The sequence below is a fragment of the Diachasma alloeum genome, unplaced genomic scaffold (genome assembly GCF_001412515.2).
Source record: "Diachasma alloeum isolate Michigan unplaced genomic scaffold, Dall2.0 Dall_scaffold_00300, whole genome shotgun sequence".
In the NCBI taxonomy this organism is placed as follows: domain Eukaryota; kingdom Metazoa; phylum Arthropoda; class Insecta; order Hymenoptera; family Braconidae; genus Diachasma; species Diachasma alloeum.
The window spans coordinates 468,727-493,145 of NW_021680439.1; the positions used below are offsets into that span (position 1 = coordinate 468,727).

The window sequence follows — 24,419 nt, forward strand, 5'->3', positions numbered from 1 at the left end:
TTTTTTGCACTCGTTACGAAATATACTATTTCGTCACTAGGCCCGATAAACCGCGATTTTAACCTCGCTTCGCTCTGTTTAATCGCGGCTTTCGGGCCCAGTGACAAAAAATATTGTTCACCACACGGCCGTGGGAACTTTTCTACCTCGTACGATTACCGAACTCGCCTTCGGCTCATCCTGTAACTTCATATTCGCCACAAAAGTTCCTCACGGCCCAGTGTCGAAATGTACTATTTGCTTGCTAGGTGCACATACTATTTTTCGTGAGAAGGCCCGGTAAACCGCGATTCTAATGTGGCTTTGTAGGCCGAACCGAAGGCGAGGCCTATAATCACATTCGTCGGAAAATACTTTGTGGACCTTGTGATGAAAAGTATATTTCATCACGCTGTGACGAAAAGTGAACTTTTCGGCACGCTCCGCGTGCCTAAAAGTCCAATTTCCGCCACATTGTGATGAAAAATATTGTTCGTAACTCGTGAAAAAATGTTTTTTGCACTCGTTACGAAATATACTATTTCGTAACGAGTGCAAAAAACATTTTTTCACGAGTTACGAACAATATTTTTCATCGCATTGTGGCGGAAATTGGACTTTTAGGCACGCGAAGCGTGCCGAAAAGTTCACTTTTCGTCACAACGTGATGAAAATAACTATTTCATCACAAGGCCCACAAAGTATTTTATGCCACTCATGCCTGAAACCGGCTGGATTACACACTCGACGCTTCGCGTCTCGTGTCTAATTCAGCCGGTTTCAGGCTTCGTGACATAAAATTTTGTTCAGTACTTGTTGGGAAATTTCGTCCTTAACGTGTGTGGTTACATCACTCGCCTTCGGCTCATGCTGTAAACCCCACACACGTTAAAGACGAAATTGCCCCACACGTGCTGAAATATACTATTCTGACGAATGTGGGTTTGTAGGCCGAGCCAAAGGCGAAGCCTATAATCACATTCGTTAGAAAATACTTTTGGACCGTGTGATGAATGCAATTTTTCGTCAGAAGGCCCGTAAACCGAGCGAAGCGAGGTTAGAATCGCGGTTTACCGGGCCTTCTCACGAAAAAGGTTCTACCACTTTCACGGTTCGAAGTTGAGTTCAAATCGCACTAGAAGCTCTATAAGAAACAACAAATACAAAAGGCCTTCATTTTCTGGTGGTCCGAACTACGCTGAGGAATTTCCAGTTTTATTACTCGTTCCCTATTTACGGGAGGTTCTAACGTACTTTCTAAAAGTCTGTATCTTCCTAAATTTTAACTAGTCAGAACATTTCGACTAGCTTGAATAAAAATGATTAAAGTTATTTAACAAAAAATTTGAATCGTAGTGGCTAAATTTAGTGAGAAATATGGTGGTCATAGGGACCCTAATTCGCAACCATCAGGGGTCTGTGCGACAAGAAACGACCGGTAGTTCGTAGTTACCGGTTGGGAGGCCCACTCGGTGATCATCGGCTGGGTGCCCCCAGGTGGAGAACCCCTGGTTTATCGCAGGGTCGACTGAATAATCCCTCTTCACTAGTTGTCTAAAATGTCCGGGAAATCTTAATTTCAATCATCCCTTCGAGTCCCACCCCATCATTTTCCCTTCCCCCTCAAGCTCCCTAATTGCCTCAATTAAAAGCTCATTTTCTCATGAAAAAATAATAATAATACACATTACAATCAGATAAAAATGCGATAGCTACTTGATTCAATAGATTAATTCAATTAAAATAATTGATTGAAGGGGAGGATTTTTGTTTAATCACTGAAATGATGGAAATTGGTGAAATGAAAAGAGACAAGTTGGAAGAATTTCATGGGAGAGATGGGGAACTCCAGAGGAAGATTCAACGAGAGATTTTGAAGATAAGTGGGGGCGCAGAGGCAGGCGACAGCGGCCCTGGTTTACTGGAAATCGTCAGTGGTCCGGGGCCATTAAACGCGTTTTATGTGTCTTGCAATTTGATCCTGCATCGCTCGGTGCAACGATCAGAGAGTAATTTACGCGAATTCCTGGGCATCGTGCGGTCCTCTCTGCAGGTGGGCCATACACGCATTTTACCGTGAGTGCTGCGACAAGAACAGGGGTACAGACGAGAAAATTTTCACAATACTTCTGGGTGATACGGCGATCGGTGGAGGCTGCGATCCCGATCCCGATCGATACGGGGTTAGAACGTTTTGCGACGCACGATCTATTGCGGGGGTAATCGATACTGATATTGGTGGGATTGCGAAGTGGTGGGGTTTTTCGGGTTTTCGGCGGGGGGCTGTGAGGGGGAAGGAATTACGGAGAGGCCATTGGTCTTTGGGTGAGTAGAGATGAGGGTATTTAATTAGAATGTTTTGGAGAATTTGTGGAGGAGTTCGGGATTATTGGGAAAATTCCTCTGCTGTCATTTTGAGGGATCGGAGAACGGTGAGAGGATCTTTCGGGGGTCCATTGATTGGGTGGATACAGAGTGATTATAATTTCTTTGTAATTGAAATTGTTTAAAACTGTTGTCTTGAATATTTGGGGATTCAAAACGAGAGTGGGGAGCGAAGTTTTGACATTTTGGTGATTCAATTGTGGAATATTTTGTTCGCTTGTGGAAATGATTGAGACAATTTTTTGGTGGTTATTCTAAGAAGGTGAAGGGTAACAGAAGATCTGGATTTGATAAGTGAGAAGAATTGATGGTTAATATTCGAAAATCGAAATGTTGGTTTTGAAGAATTGGAAGATTTGATGAGAGTTGTTTTTTTGGGAAAAAAATGATTCAATTGTGGGAAATATTCTGTGGTTATCAAAGGATTCTGTTCTGTCTGCGCTTGATAGATACGAAAAAGTAGTGATAATTTCTTTGTAATTCGAAAATGATTGATGGTAGAATAATTAATGTTTTTTTTCTTGTAATTTTGGTGATTTAATTGCGGAATGGTTTTTGCTCATGGAAATGGTTGGGAAAAATCATTTACTTTTTGTTTCAAGAGATTGAAAAAGCATGAAAGAAAAATTTCTGATAAATAATTGAGACCAACTGATGATATTTTTTCACGATAATAATTTGTTTTCATTGAAATTAGAGATTCAATCAGGATGTTGATGATTTTTTTCATTTTGATGATTAAGTTGTGGAGATTCTTTCTTTATAAAAATGATTGGACAAAAATTCTTGTTATCATTTTGAGAATTTAAAAAATCATGAGTCGAGTCTTTCCAAGTTCAAGAATTAAAAAATGATGACTTTTTCCAAATGAAACTGAAACCAGGGGAATATCCGCAAGCAGAAGATTCGTTTTATTTTTATTTTTAAGGAAATGTTTAAGATTCTTCGCTAGCGAATCTTTCTTTAGTTTCAGCTACATTTTTTTGAAAATCAGAATTGCTGTTTTTACACAATTTGGAGATTTGATAATGAGAGTGTTAAAATGCCTATTGAGAATTCTTAGTGATTTCAATGCTTCATGAGAACAAATTGTGCCCACAAGCGGAAGCTTTTCGAAATGTTTTCCTTCATTGCGATTTCGGAAAATAGTACATTACGTCATTAGGCGATAAAAGTATTATTTGACGAATGTGACTTATAATCACATGAGTCAGGTAATATTTTTATCGCCGTGTGACATACAATATTTTATGTCGTTCGGCCTGAAAACCGCGATCTGACCGAGCGAACCGAAAATAATTATAATTTTCCGGATTTCAAAAAGGGGAGAAAATTCTTCCTGTTTTTTTCTGTTACCTATTGTAAAAGTGAGAGTAATTATTTTCGGAGTAGAAATATTATTTCTATAGCATGGACAAATTATTCTAACTGCTACCGTCAGCTACACAAACTATAATTTCTTGGGCAATTTTGCGGTCTCCATTTACAAAATTTAGAACCGAGAGGATGTGAACGAGAACTTTACGTACATCTCCATTTCCTTTGGCATTTTACTCTTTCCCTGCAGTTTTGAAAATGTAAAGAGAATTCTTGATATCATTCTCACTATATGTATTTCCACGCATGAAAAAATGTAATAAAACGACCTTGCGCTTTCTCTATGAAATTGTATGGAATTTCTGTTAAAATTCTATTGAAGAATTCTATTGGTTTTTGCGCCAATCCTATTAAAAAGTATGCAACAACCCCATGCGTTTTTAAACAGATATTTTTCCTTATAGAAAAAGTTCATAGATGTTGATTTTTGTATAGAATTCATTCTGTTGGAATTTTCTATAAAAATTCTTAAGCATGAATTTTATGTTTCTTTTCTTGTATTTTAATTATTATGAAATACAAATAAAAAACAGCATAAAAACATACAAAATTGACGCCCAAGAATTTTTTTTTTTTAATTAAAATCTATTGACTTTTGTCTATCAAATATCTCTTCACAAAATGACGATAAAGTTGCACAATCTACAGAAATGGCGCAAAAAACAAACAGAATTTTTAAATAAAATTCTAATAGGACTTCAAGAGAATTCTTATAGAGTTCCTGTTGAATAGAAATTCAACAGAATCTCTTAGAGAAAGCGTTAAGTTTTTCTATTAAATTTCTTCATCCGCGTCTTTAAATTTTGCGAATGAGGATCGCAAGATACGCAAGGAAGGCCGAATTGTGTTACACGGAGGGCAAATTCTAGCAAAAATTAGTGTGTTATTCTCCAACCCATTGGGGCCAAATAGTTACCAAGAAATTCCCACATGGCATCCTCATTTTTGAAGGTCTTACGCTATTTTTTCCCGGAATTTCCTCAAAAGAATTGGGGTCTCACATCCGATTTTTTTGGTGACCCCTATTTCGGCGCACCGCTAGTGAGTAACACACTAATTCTTGAAGGGACTCACACGGTATTATTACACAGAAAAAATTTCTAGAAAAATTCGTGTTCTAGCACCATAAACGAGTCACAATTTCCACACTTGGAAAAATTATTGTGTAACACCAGGAAAATTGTCATGCTACACTAGAAAAAATATTGGGGGCACTATAATTTTTCTGATACCGCACGAGAATAATTTCTATAATACATGTGGAAAACATGTGTTATAAAAATTATTGTTCGCTTGGCCCACAAAGAACCGCCTTTTTCTCACCAGTATCATACAGTATCCTACGATACACACAAAAAAAAATCTAGTTCCTAGAATGACCGTCATTTTTCCTCGATAACGGTCATAAATCAGGTAATTACAGGTCATAACGGTGGTCATTGACCTAGTCATTTTTGTCAGTCACATCTCTACCTGTGGCCCTCATCGTCGCCAATAACTACTTTTTTTCACTTGTATCGTAATATACTATTTTGATACCACCGAGACGGAATTTTCACGAGTGGTAAGAGGGCAAGCCGAGGGCTTAACCACTCGAGCTCGAAATTCCCGTCTCATATGTGTCGAACTATATTTTTCATCACACTGTGCGAAAAAGTAACTTCCCTTCCCTTTTCCACACATTGTGATGAAAAATATCGTTTGATACTCATGAGAAAAGTGTTTTTGGGTCGTGGGATTATATCACTCGCCGTCGGCTCGTGCTATAAACCTCCCACGAGCCAAAAAACTCTTTTCCGCACTCGTACCGAAATATACTATTTTGTCACTGCTGCTACGTTCAGCCCGTGTCGACAAGTGCCTTTTCGTTTACTAGTAAACGAAAAGTCGAATCTTGCAAACGAAAAGACTTTTCGTTTACTAGTAAACGAAAAATGGCACAGTTCGGCACTCGCAGAATGTAACATCATTAACAAAAAATATAGTTCGGATACACGTGCGACGGGGTGTTATAACTCGTCGCACTTGTATCGAAATATACTATTTCATCATGCTGTGCGCAAAAGTAACTTTTTAGGCACACGAAGCATCCCTAAAAAATGTCCCTTTTCCACACATTGTGATGAAAAATATCGTTCGATACTCATGAGAAAAGTGTTTTTGGGTCGTGGGATTATATCACTTGCTTTCGGTTCGTGCTATAAACCTCTCACGAGTCGAAAAACACTACCCCACTCGTATATACTATTTTTTTACTGTAGAAATATACTATTTCATCACGCTGTGACGAAAAGTGAACTTTTCGGCACGCTCCGCGTGCCTAAAAGTCCAATTTCCGCCACATTGTGATGAAAAATATTGTTCGTAACTCGTGAAAAAATGTTTTTTAGCTCGTGGGATTATATCACGAGCCTTCGGCCAAACCTCCCACTCGCCAAAAAACACTTTTTTGCACTCGTTACGAAATATACTATTTTGACAGTGATGTTACGTTCAGCGAATGGCCGAACTGCGCCTTTTTTCATTTACTCGTACACGAAAAGTAAACGAAGCTCGTAAACGAAAACGAAACTCGTTTACTCGTGAACGAAAAGTGAACGAAAAGGCACTTTTCGGCACGAGGTGAACGTAGCAGTGTGAAAATAGTATGTTTCGTCATTAGGCCGAAAAAAACTTTTCTGGCGAATATGACTTTGCCATCATATGAGCTAGAAGGGTTTTTTTTAGGCTGTAGGTATGTCGAATAATATTTGTTGTCATAATGGCTGTAAGTAGCGATTTACGAGCGCGTATAGCGCTCGTAAAATGTTGCCTTTACGGCCGGAATAACGAAAAATATTGTTCGACACATGTGCGATGGAAATTTCCAGCTCGCGTGATTACGTGTGATTTCGTCAACTTCACACTCTTAAAAATCCCGTCTCACTCGTATCGAAATATACTATTTCCAAGTGTGCGGATTGCGACTCGTTTATGGCGCTCAGCACATGAATTGTTCTAGAAATTTTTCCGCCGTTTATGTATTTTCCATCAGTTTATTTCCATAAACTGAGATTTTTTTATGCATTGCGATTAATAATTTTTCGAGGATCATTTTCAAAATCTATGTCTGTGATAAGTTAGTGAATATAGAGAAAAGAATTCAAATTCTTGGGTTTTATATTTGAGTTGAATCGATGGTACCTAAAAGTTTTCTAAAAATGTCAAAATTATCTGCCGAGCATTTGAATAGTTCAGATAAAAATCGATGTGTGTAGGCATTTGAGGAATTTCTACCTCTTTAAATTGCCAATATTTCCATATCAGGATATGAAACGGCATAACTCCACAAGTTATTTGCATACTATTTTGCAAATATCTCCGGAATGAGGAGGTTCATCAAAATTCATTAAGAGAGCAGTTCTGTTGGGCGTTTCAAGGCCTTAAATAGGCATTTCAAAATGATAATCAGCACAGAAATTTCCCAATATTCGCCCGCTCTTTATCAATTTATCCAGAAATAATTTATGCGAAACTAGTGTTTCCTTTCACTCCATCGGTATTTTCATTTTCAGGGTAAATGGTTGATTGAAGTGTGATGCAGGGCGTTATGCCGGTGAAAACAAAATCGAGAGTTACTGAAAATATGGGAGTATCTACTGGTCTTGTTGATGACCGTGCTAAGCAGGTGCTGAGAGAGGCTGTTGATGCTGTTGTCAACAGTTTTGCGAAGCATACTCAAGGATATGGCCGAGGTAAGTCTTCAGGACCACTCATTCAGTAGCGAAGTGGTAAAACGGTACAAGTCAATTTTGGCTATTGTCCAGTTTTCAATGAATATCTCGGAATCTAAGGGAGATAGCAAAATTTTTGTTATAACATTTTTTGTAGAGCCATTGAGAGCTACAAGAAATGTAATTAAGAAAATTTCGCTTAACGTCCCTTAACGTCCGAAATATTCCTCAAAAACTCAACTGGGAGATAATTCGACTTAAAGTAGCTCTACCCTTACGGTAAATTCGAAGATTATTGAAAACTGCAAAAAAATTGCAGAAAACTCGATTAGATTCGGAATTCTAATTTTTTTCTCAATTTAATTACCGTTTTGGTTTTTCAAAGAAGAAATGTTTAAAAATCAGGTTTTAACCCAGTGTCTTATGTGAAAATCAACATTTCAATTGTACTCGAGATTAAAATCTGAATTTTTTTTCATTAGATATGAAAAGATCAAGATTTTTTTGACATCTCATAAAAAATAATCGACCGTTTTGCAAACAAGTTTTATTATTTATTTGTAAGGGGGAAATGTTTAAAAAAATATCAATATTTTGCGAAATTTAATTTAGCAGTATTATCTAACTGGGTATGAATTTTTTCAAATTTTTTCCATGCAATTTAGTTGAAAAATTTGAAAACTGAAAATATCCAACAGTACAGCGTACACGGAGAAAAATATTCAATAAAAATTGGGCATCTAAAATCGATGTTGCTGTTATAGAATCTAACGAGTTAATTTTTCATTACAATATGTTTTTGGAAGATATCTCGGCTCGCATGGAGATGGCCAATTTTTTTATAAGTCTAGTTTTTCTGGCGGTCAATAAAAGCCGAAAAGGGGTTCTATGTAAAAAATTCTCAACTCTAATACATTTATAGATGTCCAAGTACTTTGGCTATTTTCAGCGTATGAAAAAATTTAATAGAAAAACCTAGCGAATTCGCTGAACAATTCGATTGCGTTTCTATTGAACTTTCTGTGAATTTTTGGCTGATTCTATTGAAATGTTCAGTAGAAAATTTTCTATAGAATAAGTCAACAGAATTATATTTTTTGATACAATTTATTCTATTGAGAGTTAAGCAGCGAAGCGGTAAACCGGGTTAAGTCAATTTTGACTATTGGCCAGTTTTTGACGAATTTCTCGAAATCTAAGAGATATAAAAATTGTTATCATGACCTTTTTTGTAGAGCCACTTGAAGGTTATAAAAAGGTCATTAGAAAAATTTTGCTATCTCTCTTAGATTCCGAGATATTCATCAAAAACTGGTCAAAAGTCAAAATCGACTCAACTTGATTCACCGCTTCGCTACTGAGTTTTTCTACCCAAATTTCTCGACGTAAATGTTGTAAGTTTGATTAGTCTACTTTTTTCTCCTTACATTAGAAAAATCAAACAAAAAAACTCGGAATATTTAGGCCAAGAAATTTTCGTAAACAATATCTCAATAGAATAGGTTTTGTATGGAAAAATCGAATTGATTTTCTCTGTAAAAGATATTTTTTGATAAAGTTTCCAATTGAAGGCCTGTAGAAATCCAATAGAATTTTGTAGCGAATGCGCTCGCTTTTCTATAAAATTTTCTCATGCATTTTTGTACGGAATTATGTGGAATACAAAAAATCTGTCAGAGGAGTTTCCTCTCAATGGAATAGTTCCACAGATATTTATCAAATAATGGACTCAAACTTATCTTCCTCTTTTTTATTTCACCACAATGGAAAATTTCCACAAAAATTTCCATCAGATTTTGATCTCCTTTCCAACTTTAATTTCTGTTCTTTCTTCAACATACTTTTTTCAATCCCCAGATTAATTGCTGTACTCAATTTAACCCTGTCATTGGCTCTAAATAAATAAATAAATGAATAAATAAATAAATAAATGAATAAATAAATAAATTAATAAATAAATAAACTAACATTTATGTTCATTTGTCCAGTGAATGTTGTAGAAGCTCTCCAAGAATTTTGGCAAATGAAGCAGAGCAGAGGCACAGAATTACGAAATGGAGCTCTTGTTATTTACGAATCTGTACCAGGTGCGAGTCCTCCCTACGTCTGCTACGTGACCCTCCCTGGGGGCTCGTGCTTTGGAAGCTTTCAGAATTGTCCGACAAAGGCAGAGGCCAGGAGATCAGCAGCCAAGATCGCTCTGATGAATTCAGTGTTCAATGAACATCCTTCTAGGAAGATCACGGATGATTTTATCGAGAAGGCAGTGGCTGAGGCCAGAGCTAGTTTCAATAAACCTGCATCGAGTTCTAATGGAGTTAACGGACAAGCACAGGTGATTATTTATGTTAGTTTTTAGATCTTTACTATGAGGATATTTCGAGGAAAATATTATTATTATTATTATAGTTGTTATTATTGTATTATAATATTATTTATATTATTATCATTATCATCAATAAATGTGGACGTCCGCATAAAAAGGGACCACTTTGTCGATTCTAGTTTCCGAGATATTCATGTTTTTCTCTTGCCAACTCCCATTTAAACCCATGTTAAATTATTTTTTCGATCTTCTTTAGCGTCGTCACTCTTTACGCTATCAAGTTCATTCTGGGCTCTAAATGTTCAGAATCAGATCAAGATTATGGGAATATACATAACTCCAATAGTGCCAAAGTGGTCCCTTTTCATGCGGACGTCCACAAATATTAAATAATATTAAATATTAATATTAATAATATTAATTTATTATTATATTCATCATTTTGTAAATGTCCAAAAGGATTAATTCCAGTAATATTTGTAAGATCGTTAATAGAGTTAATGGAAAATAGATATTTTGGACATTCAACGATTCTTTCATCTTAAAAAACAATCATAGGGCAACCTAGCAGATTCGCTAGTTTTATTGACTTGCTATTGAGGACTTCATTCTTCTGTCGCTAAGTCTATTAAAAAATTCTGGGGCTTTTTGGGCGTTTTTTCCCAAGAAATATTCACCAGAATATATTGCATAGAGAAAATCAATAAGATTCGATTTTTCTACAGAATTTATTCGATTCACACTTCCTCAGCTTTAATTTCTGAATTTTTCTTATTTGACTAGTTTAATGAGAGGAGAATTCTGTAGCGAAGTGGTAAACTAGGGTAAGTGCAAACTGGAACTTTTTCAGGAGAATTAAAAAATATGAGCACGTTTGAGAGAACTTTCGATTCAAGCAATAGAAAAGTTTTCAAAAAATTAGCACTTATCCTAGTTTGCCACTTCACTACAAAATTAAGATCGAGTCAAAAACAATTTAGAAAACTTATGTCGATAGAAATTTAGAGTTTCTAGTGAACATTTTTTCTGTTTTTTCGTGAGGTCTTACGTGTAGCTAGGAAAAGAGTCTCCAAGATTGACTCTACAGAATTGTCTTTCGATAATTCTCTCTAAACCACATCCTTTCAGAGATATTCGCAGAGTAGTCTACAAATCCGGTTCGGAATTCATCTCCTTTTACCAATACAACTGAATAATTTTTGTATTGATCTCGAGGTCGGGTGATTTCGCGACAAAAAGTCAAGAGACTTTTTTTGTAGTTGAGAAAATCCTTATTGAAAATTGTCTCATAATGTATGAAACACATCAAAATAGGATCTTAGCGTTTTTACTAGAAAATTGAATTGAATTTTATTATATGTGGACGTCTACATGAAAAGGGACCACTTTGTCGATTCTAGTTTTCGAGATATTCACGTTTTTGTGCCAGCAACTGCCATTTGCACCATTGTTAAATTGTTTTTTCCATCTTCTCCAACGACGTTATTTTTGACCCCATCGAGATCATTTTGGGCTCAAAATGTGCGGAATATTATCAATACTATCAGAGTATTCATAACACCCTATCGACAAAGTGGTCCCTTCTCATGCAGACGTCCACATATTATTATATTATTTTGATGAAATGATGAAAAATTGCAATTTTTGAAAATTACGACCATTTTCTGTAAATAATTTAGTAACAATCAATCGAAAAAAATGACGATTACACAGTTTCCATTCGGAAACAATAATTCTGCGCAAAATATAATTTGAATGATGCAGAATTTTCATGAGATTTTTGAAATTTTTCTCATGACTTTTTTTATCGGGTCAATTGAGGGTTCTGAAACGTTGGAGTTTCAAGCGGATAACAGTGACTGAAAATCCTTTCTTAATCAATGTTTTTTTTCTCTCTTCAATTTAATTTTCATGAAAACCGAGAGAGTGAAGTTGGCGTACGTATGAAAGCTTTATTATGAGCCCCTTGAATAAACTTATTAACTTGATTTGAATAGACTTTATTTGATTTAAGAAACCTCTAGGTTTACATTTTCATTCGTTCTCAGATTCCAAACTGTTCTTTCACGTTAGAGTAATGTTTGCAATAGTCTACCCACGTGAATAAAGGAAGAATGTGAAGAAGGCACTGTCTATTCTTGGTGTACTTTGAAACATTAGAGTTTTAAGCGGATAACAACGAATGACCTTTTTTGTCGGGTCAATTGAGGGTTCAGGTATGAAAAAATCGGATAGAAATTTTCTATATGGATTGCGTATAGAAATTCTATAGGATTTCCGTATATGATATTCGGGTATTTCTATACGAATATTTTCTATACGAATTATTTCTATACATAAATTTTCGTTTTCATGCGAAAGATGTCTAAACGTCCCAGAAAAAACGTAGAGAAATGTCGCAACTCCATACGAAATGTTTCTATACATATGGCATAGTGGGTCGTATAGGACCAAACCTATAGAAATAATATAGAAATAATTTGCATAAAAAATATCCGTATAGAAATATCCGAATGTCATACGAAAATCCTATAGAAATTCGATACGCAATCCGTATAGAAAAGTTCTGTACGATTTTTTCATACATGTTATAAAAAAAGTCCTGACAAAATTTTTCTATCTCTTTTAGAACTGATCAATAGTCAAAATCGACTTAAGACCTGGGTGGATTATCTTTCGAACGTGACCTTGATTGTTTTCTTTATTTTGATAATTTGAAATGATCTCCAATTGCCATTCAATTTTACATAGCCCTGGAGTCTCCAAAAATTATGATTGTACAATCAAAAAAACGTTGAAAAAAAGCTGAACATTTTCAAAGAGCGTTTTTGAATAATATTGGGAAATTAAGCCAATAGGGAGGAAATTGCAAACTAATAATTTGATGTATCTAATGGTTGTTAGGTCGTCATTTATCACAGTAGTCAATGGCTGTCAGATCGTTAGTTACCATGATAAATTATGCATAACTACTAAATAAATAAAAAAAGAAAAAGTAGATAAAGAAAAAAAAAAGATTTAAAAAAATAGATAAAAACTAGAAAAAAGATAGATAAAAGTAGATAAATTATACTAACCATTACGGTTAGCTACCATGATTAATTATGGATAATTAATTATCCATTCACTACTTTCTCTCTATCGGACTTATTTCTTAATCTTCATTAAAAATGCTCTTTGAAAATGTTCAGTTTTTTTTCAACTTTTCTTGATTGTACAAGAATAATTTTTAGGGACTTCTGCGTGATGTAAAATCCAATAGAAATTGTGATATATTTTAAATTATGAAGATGGAAAAACAATCGAGATAACGTTCGAAATATAATTCACCCGGGCCTTAACCGGGTTTACCGCTTCGCTACTGAAATTACAATATGCGAAAAATTACCACCACATGACGGTCATTTTTTTTCTGACCTGACGGATTTTATAGTAATCACTAATAATCACTATTTTTTTTCTTTTCAGGGAAGTGGGGACGAAAAAGAAGACCCAAACACAGGAATCGGTGCATTCCGCTTCATGCTGGAGTGCAACAGAGGCAGAACGATGCTTGAATTCCAGGAGTTGATGACTGTTTTTCAGCTGCTCCACTGGAATGGCTCGCTGAAGGCTATGAGGGAGAGGCAGTGCAGCAGACAAGAAGTCGTTGCTCATTACAGTCATCGAGCACTGGACGACGATATGCGCAGTCAAATGGCACTCGACTGGGTGGCTAGGGAGCACGAGGGTGGTGGAGGTGTTGTTGCCATGGAGTTGGGACTCGCTGAGCGAGAGCTGGAGACTGCTCGACTCGCTGGCCGCGAGTTGAGATTTCCCAAGGAGAAAAAGGACATTCTTATGCTTGCTCATGCCCAAGTCTGTCCGCAGTAATTTCATTCCTTTATTTGACAGCGAAGTGATAAAACTATTCGTAAATCCATTAGAAATATTGGGGGAGCAGTTCACGCACGAAAAAATTTAATAGAAAAACGTAGCGAATTCGCTGGAAAATTCTATTGGATTTCTGTTGAACTTTCTATCAGTTTTTGGCCGAGTCTATTGAAATGTTCAACAGAAAATATTTAACAGAAAAAGTCAACAGAATTCGATTTTTCTATACAACTTATTCTCTTGAGATATTTTCCGCAGAAATTTCTCGGCTCAAATTTTCCATTTTTTGAGCCGTGAGTTTTCCATGAGTTATGAAATCTCTCATGAAAAAATTATCCTTCACTAATTTAAAACTGACTTCTTCTCTTCGAAGTTACTCGTAAAATAGATCAGAAAGTCATCTTTTGACTGATCTCCTTTTGTCATCACTTCGCAACTTGATAAAAATCGTTCTATTCATTTGTCAAGACTTCAATGGCTTGCTCATTCTTTCGTCCGGGCTGATTTTGTATCTCATTGTTTTAAAGTTCGTCTAAAGCATTTGAAGCGTGTTTTTGATAATTGAAATGTTCTTCATCAATACGTGATTTGAGAACTGTGACTTTTGAGAATTTTGTAATTTAACAATATGTTTTTTTTCTTTTGTGAGAGAAGGGAAAAATTGGAGGCGAGTGAAGATTCTGAATCGATAATTGTATATAACACCAGGCATAGCTTCTGGGGCTGCAAATATCCCGGGTCTTCCACTAAATTAACTGTACTTTTATATTGGGCATTGGCAGCATAAATTATCTGCGAAGTTGGTGAACGTGTGCCTAACTTGTCCAAGTGATATTTTCAGCAACATTTTTATATTATTTTTTATAATCTTTCTCAACATCGGCCATGATCTGTTCGAGGAGATTCTAGTAATTAGATAATTATTATAAATGAAAAAATTAGGGCAAAGCCGATATTATCAATAAATTCTATCTCTTTTGTATTTGTTTTTTCAACGTAAATATGGCAATAATTTCAATTGAATCAATTGAATTAGAATCTCCTTGAGGGAAAAGTTCGAGGAAATTTAAAAGTCCTTGGATTTAGTGACCATGAATCTGAGAGTTCTTGGCCCTCGTTGGAGGCCTTGAAAAAGTGGAAAAGAAACAAACTCCGGAGTTTCGACATCTACGACTGATGGAAAAGGGCCAAAACTCGAAAAATCGTTCAAATGCCTAAATTTCTGATCAGTTGGATTGAAAATTAATTCGAACATAGTTCATGTCTACGAAATTATACTGAATTTCTCTTGGAACTCTATGAAAATTCTTTTTGAGTTCTGTTCAAATTATTTGGACTAATTATACTAGTTTTGCACTAATTCTATTGAAAATAAAGTAATTTTGAAGAATAATTTTTTGAGATATTTGATCGAAAAAAGTCAGTAAGTTGGAATTTTTCAGTAAAAACATGCAGGGTATAATTTTTTTCCGTCGTTGTAGAAATGCGCAACCAGCGAAATGTGGTTGTAGAAAATTTTACGGAACTGTCACGGAATTTTTCCAGAGCGTTCCGCTTTTTATCTGAATCTCCTGTGAAACATTACGATACCGTCACTTAAATTTTCTGAGTCGAAACCGTAATCGGTGAGCGAATTGTGAGTTCCGTAATTTTCCGGAGAAAGCGTTAGGTCTTTCATCAAAATTTTTTTATATGTGAACAATTTTCACAATTTTGGTCTGTTTCGAACTCTTACGTGATTTAAAAACCTCGACAATTGGGTCATTTTTCCATTTTTAAGGGCTTTAACAAATATCAAGAAATTAAGCATTATTGCGATAAAATCCAAAGACTTTTAAGTTCCACCGCAGTTTTCCCTTAAACAATAATCCTATAGTGAAGTGGTGGAATGTAATGAATCAAATTAAATTTTTTTCGATTGATAATTCTGTGTTTATGCCGAGAGTGAGTGAATTTCGGAGATAATGTCATTAGACTTTTTTTCGTATAACCACTCGTTATCTAGATAATTGTATGTTCATCCGGATGGGAAAAATCTACTTGTTCTGTGTTATTACATTCCGCCCCTTCACCCCCGAATTTCTCTATTATTTTCTAGTGATTAAGAAACCTAGACGTTAGCAAAAATCGCGATATGAAATATTGTAAATGAAGCTTTCAACTACAATCAAAATATCGGCAGGTGGTCAAGCGATAAGTAGATTGAGGACGCGATTTATTTCAGATTTCTTTTAGATTTCTTTGCAATATTTTTGAAAAGAAATGGTACAGAATTTTCTTCCGAAATATTTTTTTTTATCAAAATTTTGTTAGCTACAAAAAGTCTCCCGGTGCTTTCAATAAACTCATTGAGTTTGAGGTATTTAAGGATGTTCTACACCCTTTCTGCCAAAATTCACGTTTTTTTAATTTTTCTGGCAAACTTATGATGGAATTGACGTGAAAAAATATAACGTTTTTGCGTTTTGTCATTATTTAATGACTGACGAAATTTTAAGGTGGTGCGAACATTTTCCTGCGTTTTCTCTAAACTTTTAAAAAGAATCACAAAACTGTAGAAAAAACGCATGAAAATTATCGCACCACTACGCAACTTTGTGAGCCATTAAAGAATGACAAACCACAAAATTGTTATATTTTTTCACGTCACTCCCATCGATAATTTGCCAGAAAAATCAAAACAACGTCAATTTTGGCTAAAAGGGTGTCGAACATCCTTAAAAAGACAGAATCTATTCAAGGCGAAATTTTTCATTAAGGATATGCAAGTACTTTGGCTATTTTTTCTCCAGTGAAATCGTTTGTTACTTTTGTAGTCGATCATCAGAGCTTTCATTTGGACCCCATTTGACCCTAAGTTTCCGAACATTTTACAATGATTTTATTATTTAAACTTTACAGGTCTGAATTTGATTCTGGATATTGAACCGTTAAAAACATTTTAAAAATTTGAAAAAAAAATTAGATTGTTTGCTTTTGGTAGAAGATAGATGAAATAATTAAAAAATTGCAATTTTCGAAAATTACGAGCATTCTATATAAATAATTTATAAACAATAAATTTTCCACCATAGAAATCATTTTTCCGGAATCGTACCGAATTTACTCATTTTACGAATTTTATCAGAAATCGATTTCATCCCTAAAAAAATGAGGTTTCCAAAAGTTTCAACAATTATAATTATTTATTTGTGAACAACGTATTTATTTCATGATTTTAAAATAATATTTTTCTCATGCAATTTCATTGACAAATTTGATGATTGAAAATTGTTGAATCTATAGTGTTGTCTGTACCAAACTCTAAAAGATACTTGGATATCCTTAAATGGGAACCTTTGTCAATTCTCCAGTTGTCTCGCAGGCAAATGGTTTTAGGCCAAATTTCTCAATTGCTTTTTTTGATAATTGAAATTATTTTGACTGAAAAATGTTTTCGGACATTCCGTGCTACAATCATTCGCTAATAGGATTCGTCAACTTTTAACTCCTCACGTATGTGATCGATACATGGTATCGACCCATGGAAATGTGAATGACTCTTAAAATTGCCTACTTTCAAAACTATGAAAACTAACTCAACCAGAGAAATAAGATCAAAAAAAGGAATACTGTAGCTTAAATTACATATCGGTTTCATAATTTTCGTGAACGCATCAATACAACTAGAATTCATCTAATTCTAGTTGGATTGAGTGTACACCACGCTTGGAAACAAAAAGGCTCCATCCGTGAGGGGTTAAAATATGTAAAAAATCGACTTATTTCGAATTTGCTCCTCTCGCGATGGCTATGTGATAAATGTCTAGTGTAATATCATTCTTCCAGTTAACGTATTATTCTACTGCCAAACGTAATCGTACGTGATAAATACTATGTATATTAGTTTTCGATGGAGCAATTGATGATTGAATTGATTCCCATAACAGAAGGATATGGGAAAGAAAAGTGAAGACTTGTTCAGATGAAATAAGAGAATATCTGCTTAACTGTAATTCGAATGAGTTCGACTATGAAATAGAATATAGTGTATAACATTTTTTATGGTTAAATATTTTATTATTAAACATTAACAATTTACAACAATGTTTTTTCGCCATTTTATCTTTATTGAATTTTTAATATTCAAGATTTTACGCTGTCGTTCTTGTAGTGCCCTCTTCGTCTTTCTCTTGGAGTGGATGCTCCAGAATTTTATCGATTATTCCGAATTCTTTGGCGTCCACGGGGGACATAAATTTATCTCGTTCCATACTATTTTCTGTTGGAGAGAAAATTGACAAATTAGAACAATTCATGAAAGTAATTCGTGGAGAAAACGATTTTTCTTTTTGTTTCTTCGAAATTTTACAGGAATTATTTTGAAAAAATAGAGGAAGTTGAGGTCTAGATGAGTATGCCAAGAAACTTTTTTGTGTAGAACAGAAAATCCTCTACAAAAAAGGTTTCACGATCATTCTATTCATTACTAGGGGAATAATGTAGTGAGCTGAGTCAAATTGTTCATTCTTCACCAAGAATTCTCTAGCCGTTTTCCTTCATTAAAAAAAAAATCCAACTCCTCACCATTTCACGATCACTAATGCAAGGTCAATTAATTATTCAATTGAAAGGATGAAAATAAAAACGTTTCGGACATGCAAAGTGTCCTTCATCGGAGCATCTCTCAATTTAGTTATTTATTTATTTCATAATTTTTTGTTAATTTTTCATCATTACGCGGTTTATGTAAAGAAATGCAAGTGATTTTGAACGTAAGTATCAAGAGATTTTTTTTGAATCTGTGGAAAATTTGGCACTAGAACGGTCTCTTAACAGTGTTTCCTAAAATGATGCATTATCGAGATGATTTCATACTGAATTGTGAAATGGAGTGATAAAATGTGATGAATCTGATGAAATAATGTTACATTCTTAACTGTGAATTTCACTGAAAACGAATAATCCCAGGAGAGAATATCTTTTGTACCTCGAAAAAAAAAATTCTCCTGTCATTTCACCATAAAATGACTTAAAATCAAGATAATTCTGCAATCACCCGTCGAATGGAATAGTGAAATGTCATAAGCGGAATTCTGAATTTTCCTAATTATGTATTTATCCCAAAAACTGATGATTCTTGAAAAAAACATTAAAAAAATTTTTTCGTGACTGCCCAACTCATTTTTATTCGTAAATCGCTCATTCTCGGGATGATTTCAGGGATTTTAATTGATAATACACCGAAAATTAATTTTTTTTATTTAAAAAAATGAAGAAAACTGCAATCAATCATCAGAAATGTTTTAGAATGAATTGTTTACCTATCCTAAGTAGCTCGAGTCCAGTATGCTTGACATAAAGCTGATTAATCTGTTTCTTGAGCTTCAAAATCTCCTCGGCCTGGATCTGAATATCCGTAGCCTGTCCTTGCACCCCACCAGACGGCTGATGTATCATAATCCTAGCATTGGGCAATGAGTGACGCATTCCGGGGGCACCAGCAGCCAGGAGTAAACTCGCCATCGAGCACGCCTGACCAACACACCATGTTGCTACTGGTGGGAGTACGTACTGCATTGTATCATAAATTCCAAGTCCTGCTGTTACACTACCTCCAGGGGAATTTATGTACAAGTGAATTGGCTTTTTACTGCTTTCTGATTGTAGGAACAAAAGTTGAGCGACTACTAGGGATGATATATCGTCTGTTATCTGAATGGAGAAAAGGAAAAGACAGAAATTCATGAATCAAATTAAAATTATGAATTAATTTGTTCCTAAGAGGAGACTACTATGAGTTTTAAAAGTCGTGGGTTATTGGAGTGAGACTTTTCATACGTTGAAGATCGATTATATAGATCTGAAAACGAATAATTAGTGCAAAAAAAATTTTTCTTTATTGTTCGTTTGCCCGAAAATGCTTAAAATGCCAAAAACAGTCCAGGGCCTCCAGTTTTTGAGCTATGAAGGATTTTTTTTTTCAAAATTTTCGGAAAAATATGTGGAATAACAATTACGAGCAATTTTTTTTTATTTCGCCTTTTACATCGCTAAATTTGCTTTTTTGTATTTTTTTTACACCAATAGTGAATTTTTTTATATAAAAAAGAAAGAAATCAGCTGTGTAGGAATCGAATTCCAAAAAAACTGGCTCATGATTAGTGTTCCACACATTTTTCCGAAAATTTTGATAAAAAAATCTTTTGTCGCTCAAAAATTGGAGGCCCTGGACGGTTTTTAGCATTTTAAGCGTTTTCGGACAACCGAACAATAAAACAATTTTTTTTTGCACTAATTATTCGTTTTCAGATCTATATAATCGATCTTCAACGTATGAAAAGTCTCACTCCAATAACCCACGACTTTTAAAACTCATAGTAGTCTCCCCTTAAACGGGGATTCCGGGGAGTTGAAACATCATGAATTATTACCGTGATGATCTCCATATGATTTCCCTATATTCCGTGTATAAAAATGTATGAAAAACATAGGAACAATCTTAAGAAAAACATGTTTTCTAGGGATATACCTTAAGGGGTAACAGAAAGTCGCTGTTTCCCTGAAATTTTCAAACAAATTTCCTGCGCAAAGTTATTAATATTTTTGGCATCCAAAGCACATTGATCTTCATCATCGCCTCCTGGAGATTAATGTGCTTTGAGTTGTTAAAATATCGATAACTTTCGGCAGGAAATTTGTTCAAAAATTTGGAGAATTAAGGGCATTCTGTTACCCCTTAAGGGGAGACTATTATCAGCTTTAAAAGTCGCGGGCTATTGGAATGAAATTTCTCATACATTGAAGATCGATTATATACGTCTAAAAAGGAATAATTAGTGTAAAAACAATTGTTTATTGTTCGTTTGCACCGCAATTGCTTAAAATGTTCAAAATAGTCTAGAAACTCCAATTTTTGAGCTGCAGAGGTTTATTTTTTTTCAAAATTGAAAAAAAAATGTGCGCAATAACAATTACAAATTAGTTGTTTGAAATCCCACTCCTATACAGTTAATTTCAGTTTTGTACTTAAAAAATTGCACCATTGATGTAGAATAGCTCAAAAAATGTTTCTGAAAGAATCGAAAATATATTTTAAATATTTAAAGGATAATTTTTCTTCCTATTGTACGTGAATGGCGTAAATTTTTATATTAAACAAAACAAAATGAGCTGTGGAGGAGTCATATCCCAAAAAACTAATTCGTGATTGTTATTGTACACATTTTTTCAAAATTCTGAAAAGAAAAACCTCTGTAGCTCAGAAATTGGAGGTCCTGGACTATTTTAATTTAATTTAATATTCTAAGCGTCTGCGCGGCAAACGAATAATAAATAATTAATTTTTCGCATTAATTATTCGTTTTTAGACATATCATTAATCTTCAATGCATGAGAAATCTCACTCCAATAGCCCACGACTTTTAAAACTCATAGTAGTCTCCCCTTAAGGCACCTTATTTCTCTGTGAAGAGCATTGGAAGTGAATCTGTTTTGTCTATAAGTAATGTTCTACCCAGACACATACCTCATGATTTAAAACAAGTGGGAAATTGCCCCTGTATTGCGTATAGTATAGTTATTTCTGCTAATAAACTAGCAATGTGCGTCCGAATGGTCATTTTGCTTATTTTTTCCATTGTATATTATTCATAGCCTATTTTATTTTCTTGAATTGAACCAATTTCTTTCCAACTAATTGTTTTAGATTTTCCACTTAATGAAATTCTAAAAATTTCTGAAAATTTCTACGAAATATTATCAGGAATATTTCATTTATACATAATTGAATGCATTCGAAACATCACATTTAAAGGAACCATCAGAAAGCGAACTTTCCGGAGAATTCGTGAACAATTCGAAATTTCTAAAAATTGTCCTAAAAATCAAATTAACCGAAACAGTTATTATAACCATCCTCTAAATTTGATACAGTCGCATAGGGGCAAACATATTGGGCTATGATTGAATTCATTTCAAACGCAATATCCAGAGATACCTGCGGAATTCTAATTTTCGAAAAATACGAAATTTTGGAAAAATTTCACAGAAATCAAAATAACGATTATTGCTACCGCTTTCATCTTTCAACTCGGTCGAAAGGACATTCCAACGTTTTTTTTAAGCCGTCATTCAATGAATTTAGAATATTTTCTTTAGTTATCGTGTTACAACTGAATGTTGAAAAAATTCGAAAATTCAATAAATGAATCAATGAATTAAATTTTAATCAAGGGCGATGGACAGGGCTTAGCAATACCTACATTTGAGAAAAAAATGATTCAATTCCATCTATTCATTAGCGGGAAATGGAAAAAAAAGTTTGTTATATACACGTACATACGAATGTATGCACACCATCTAAAAAATGCATTTTCGGAATTTTGAGATCATAATGGGTCGATATAACACAAAAAACAGAAAACTTAAATTTGAAGGATTATAATGCTCCCATTCGGAAGCAAAAACGAAATGTTCACCACTCTTACTTTATTTTCTTCTTTATAAAGAAAATAAATAAAGGGATACGAAAAGAAAATAAAAGAGGGAAAAAATTAATGTTGGCATGAGTTTTTGAGGAAGAAATGTTGAGGAAAGAATGTGCGAGAGAGAAATGGTACGAGGAAAATTTGGGAGGGAGGGGGAGAATTCTTCATTTTCATGAGGAAATTCTATCAAAAAAATATGCTCTAAAAATGGAATCATCTTTCAATTTCCCCATTACTTCTAGGCCGAGTGATGTAAAGAAAAAACGTAAGAAGACCTTTTATGCATTTCACAAAATTCCTCACAAAAAAGGTCCTCTGAATCTTTCCCCTACTTCTTCAAAAAAATCATCAATGTTTTCATCAACTCGAATAACAAAACTCACTGGTCCCATTAAACAAATGATTCTCTCCTTCAAAAGTCTCGAATAAATGTCATAAGCCCTCTCCCCTCGGCCCGTCTGCTCCACGACGATGGGGACGAGATTCAAATTCCTTGCGATAACATGTCGATGTCCCTGGAAGATTCAATAGTGAGGTTAACCTCGATCCTCTCGTCCTCTCAAATCAGAATAAAAACTTCAACTCACAGCAGATCCCAGTAAACTGCGGACTCTCCTAATCAACATGTTGATCTCCCTAAATTAATTCTCCACTCAAATATAGTAAACCAACTTCTCCTTTCCTCTTCTTCTGACGATTGACAGTAGAAAACACCACGATGCAATCAACCCCGAAAGCTCTCAATAACAATCCACTTTATGGAGAAGAAAAAAAAATCTGAGAACTGGCTAAACATCAACATGAGTGACGTCTCACAACCCGTTTCGTAAATTAATCAATTGTTTTTTCACTCCATTCACATTCACTGAAAATTTCACTGAAAATTTCCCTGGAAATTTCACTCTTACTTTATTTTCATCAACTGTGCTGCCTCTGGTTCAGCTTGCGCTCCGGAATGAATACAGGCCCTCCACTAGAACCTTTTCCTTAGTTTTCAGGAGTGGGAGACACGGATACAAGTGGAAATAACGGAGGGAGGGGGCACCCACCGAAGGAGAAAAACTTATACTGGAAGAGCTATATGAATGTCACGTGGGCTTCGGTCTTTCGGTGGAATTCACTGTATTGTGGACTCCGGCTCTGCGTTTATTCGCAGGGTTTCGGAGTGTTCAGTGTTCTAAAAAATAAAGACGTTAGTTAAAAAATTGAAACTTCACCTGGTGAATTTTACATGATCATTTTGGTGAGAGTTTAAGTCATCGTCAAGTGATCGAAGACGAGTTTGTTGGAGTTTTGAACGCTCAGGATCGAAGAGGTTAGTTTTGAGAATCATTACATGAAATTTTTCGAATTTTACACAAGTAAGATTTGTTTGAGAACTGCTGTTTTCCCTCAGTGTAGGTCATTCCCAGAAAAAATCCTCACCTATGAAAAATGCAAAATTCATCTCATCGCATTCTACAACATTTGTACGAAAATTTTCTTTCTTTCCAGAAACAATAACGATGCAATCATTGATGAGAACCGTGCAGAGAGGAGCTGCGCTCTTCTTTCCGAAGCTGCCAGTCCTAGAAAACGTTCAGGCCTCTTCACTCAAGCCTCGGGGGTTTCACTCAATGAGTAAAACAATCGCTCCACAGACCACTTTTTTGACTAAAAACGTCGATAGCTACTTTTTAACTGGACTATTGCGACCCATTCAGCCCTTCATCAACCTCACCTGCGGAATGAAGTACAAAGTACGACTAAAACTTCGTTGCAAGGACTGCTTCTTCTTCTGGATGAACGGGCGACTGACTGTCCGGTGTCATACTCACCCCAGACACAAACAGGCAGCAATTATCAAGCCAGAAAGGAAAACCTGGATTTTAACTTCTGTATCGCAGACGAAGAAGAGACCGTGGTAATTTTTTTAAGGTTTATTTCACTGTATATAATATTGAATAAAATTCAAACGTTAGTTTATTGAGAATCACTAGTGCTGATCACTTCATTGTTCGATATCGGATAGAGTTTTTTTGTTGATTTTGCCTTTGTGAGGGATTTTCGAACGTTTTTGGGAAGAGGCAGGGCGTAGTGAATTATCGAGTCGGTGTTATCGTTCTTGAGACATGTGTCTTGCCAGGAAGTTTCGGGGGTGTCTGAGGAACTGGTCCAAACCTAGAGGAATTGAGTTTGTGTATTGACGTCTCGAGAAAATGATTCGATAACACGTACGGAAAAAGATGTTATTAGACAGTCAGACACGAAAAATTTCATAGAAAATCATAGTGAATTCGCTAGAAAACTCTATTAGTT

At 35.0% G+C, this 24,419-nt stretch overlaps 2 protein-coding genes across 2 annotated transcripts; one reads left to right on the plus strand and one right to left on the minus strand.

Moving 5' to 3' along the window:
• Window positions 1-2,278: 2,278 nt before the first annotated feature.
• LOC107039477 (protein limb expression 1 homolog) lies at window positions 2,279-13,731 on the plus strand. Its single transcript, XM_015259094.1, has 4 exons — window positions 2,279-2,304; window positions 7,296-7,475; window positions 9,443-9,789; window positions 13,249-13,731. The coding sequence occupies exons 2-4, from the start codon at window positions 7,319-7,321 to the stop codon at window positions 13,651-13,653; spliced, it is 909 nt and encodes a 302-aa protein (XP_015114580.1). The 5' UTR covers window positions 2,279-2,304; window positions 7,296-7,318; the 3' UTR covers window positions 13,654-13,731.
• A 3,981-nt stretch (window positions 13,732-17,712) lies between these two features.
• Window positions 17,713-23,109, minus strand: LOC107039448 (ATP-dependent Clp protease proteolytic subunit, mitochondrial). Its single transcript, XM_015259053.1, has 4 exons — window positions 22,709-23,109; window positions 22,505-22,636; window positions 18,957-19,347; window positions 17,713-17,914 (listed from the first exon to the last, which is right to left on the minus strand). The coding sequence occupies exons 1-4, from the start codon at window positions 22,745-22,747 to the stop codon at window positions 17,787-17,789; spliced, it is 690 nt and encodes a 229-aa protein (XP_015114539.1). The 5' UTR covers window positions 22,748-23,109; the 3' UTR covers window positions 17,713-17,786.
• Between the last annotated feature and the right edge of the window lie 1,310 nt (window positions 23,110-24,419).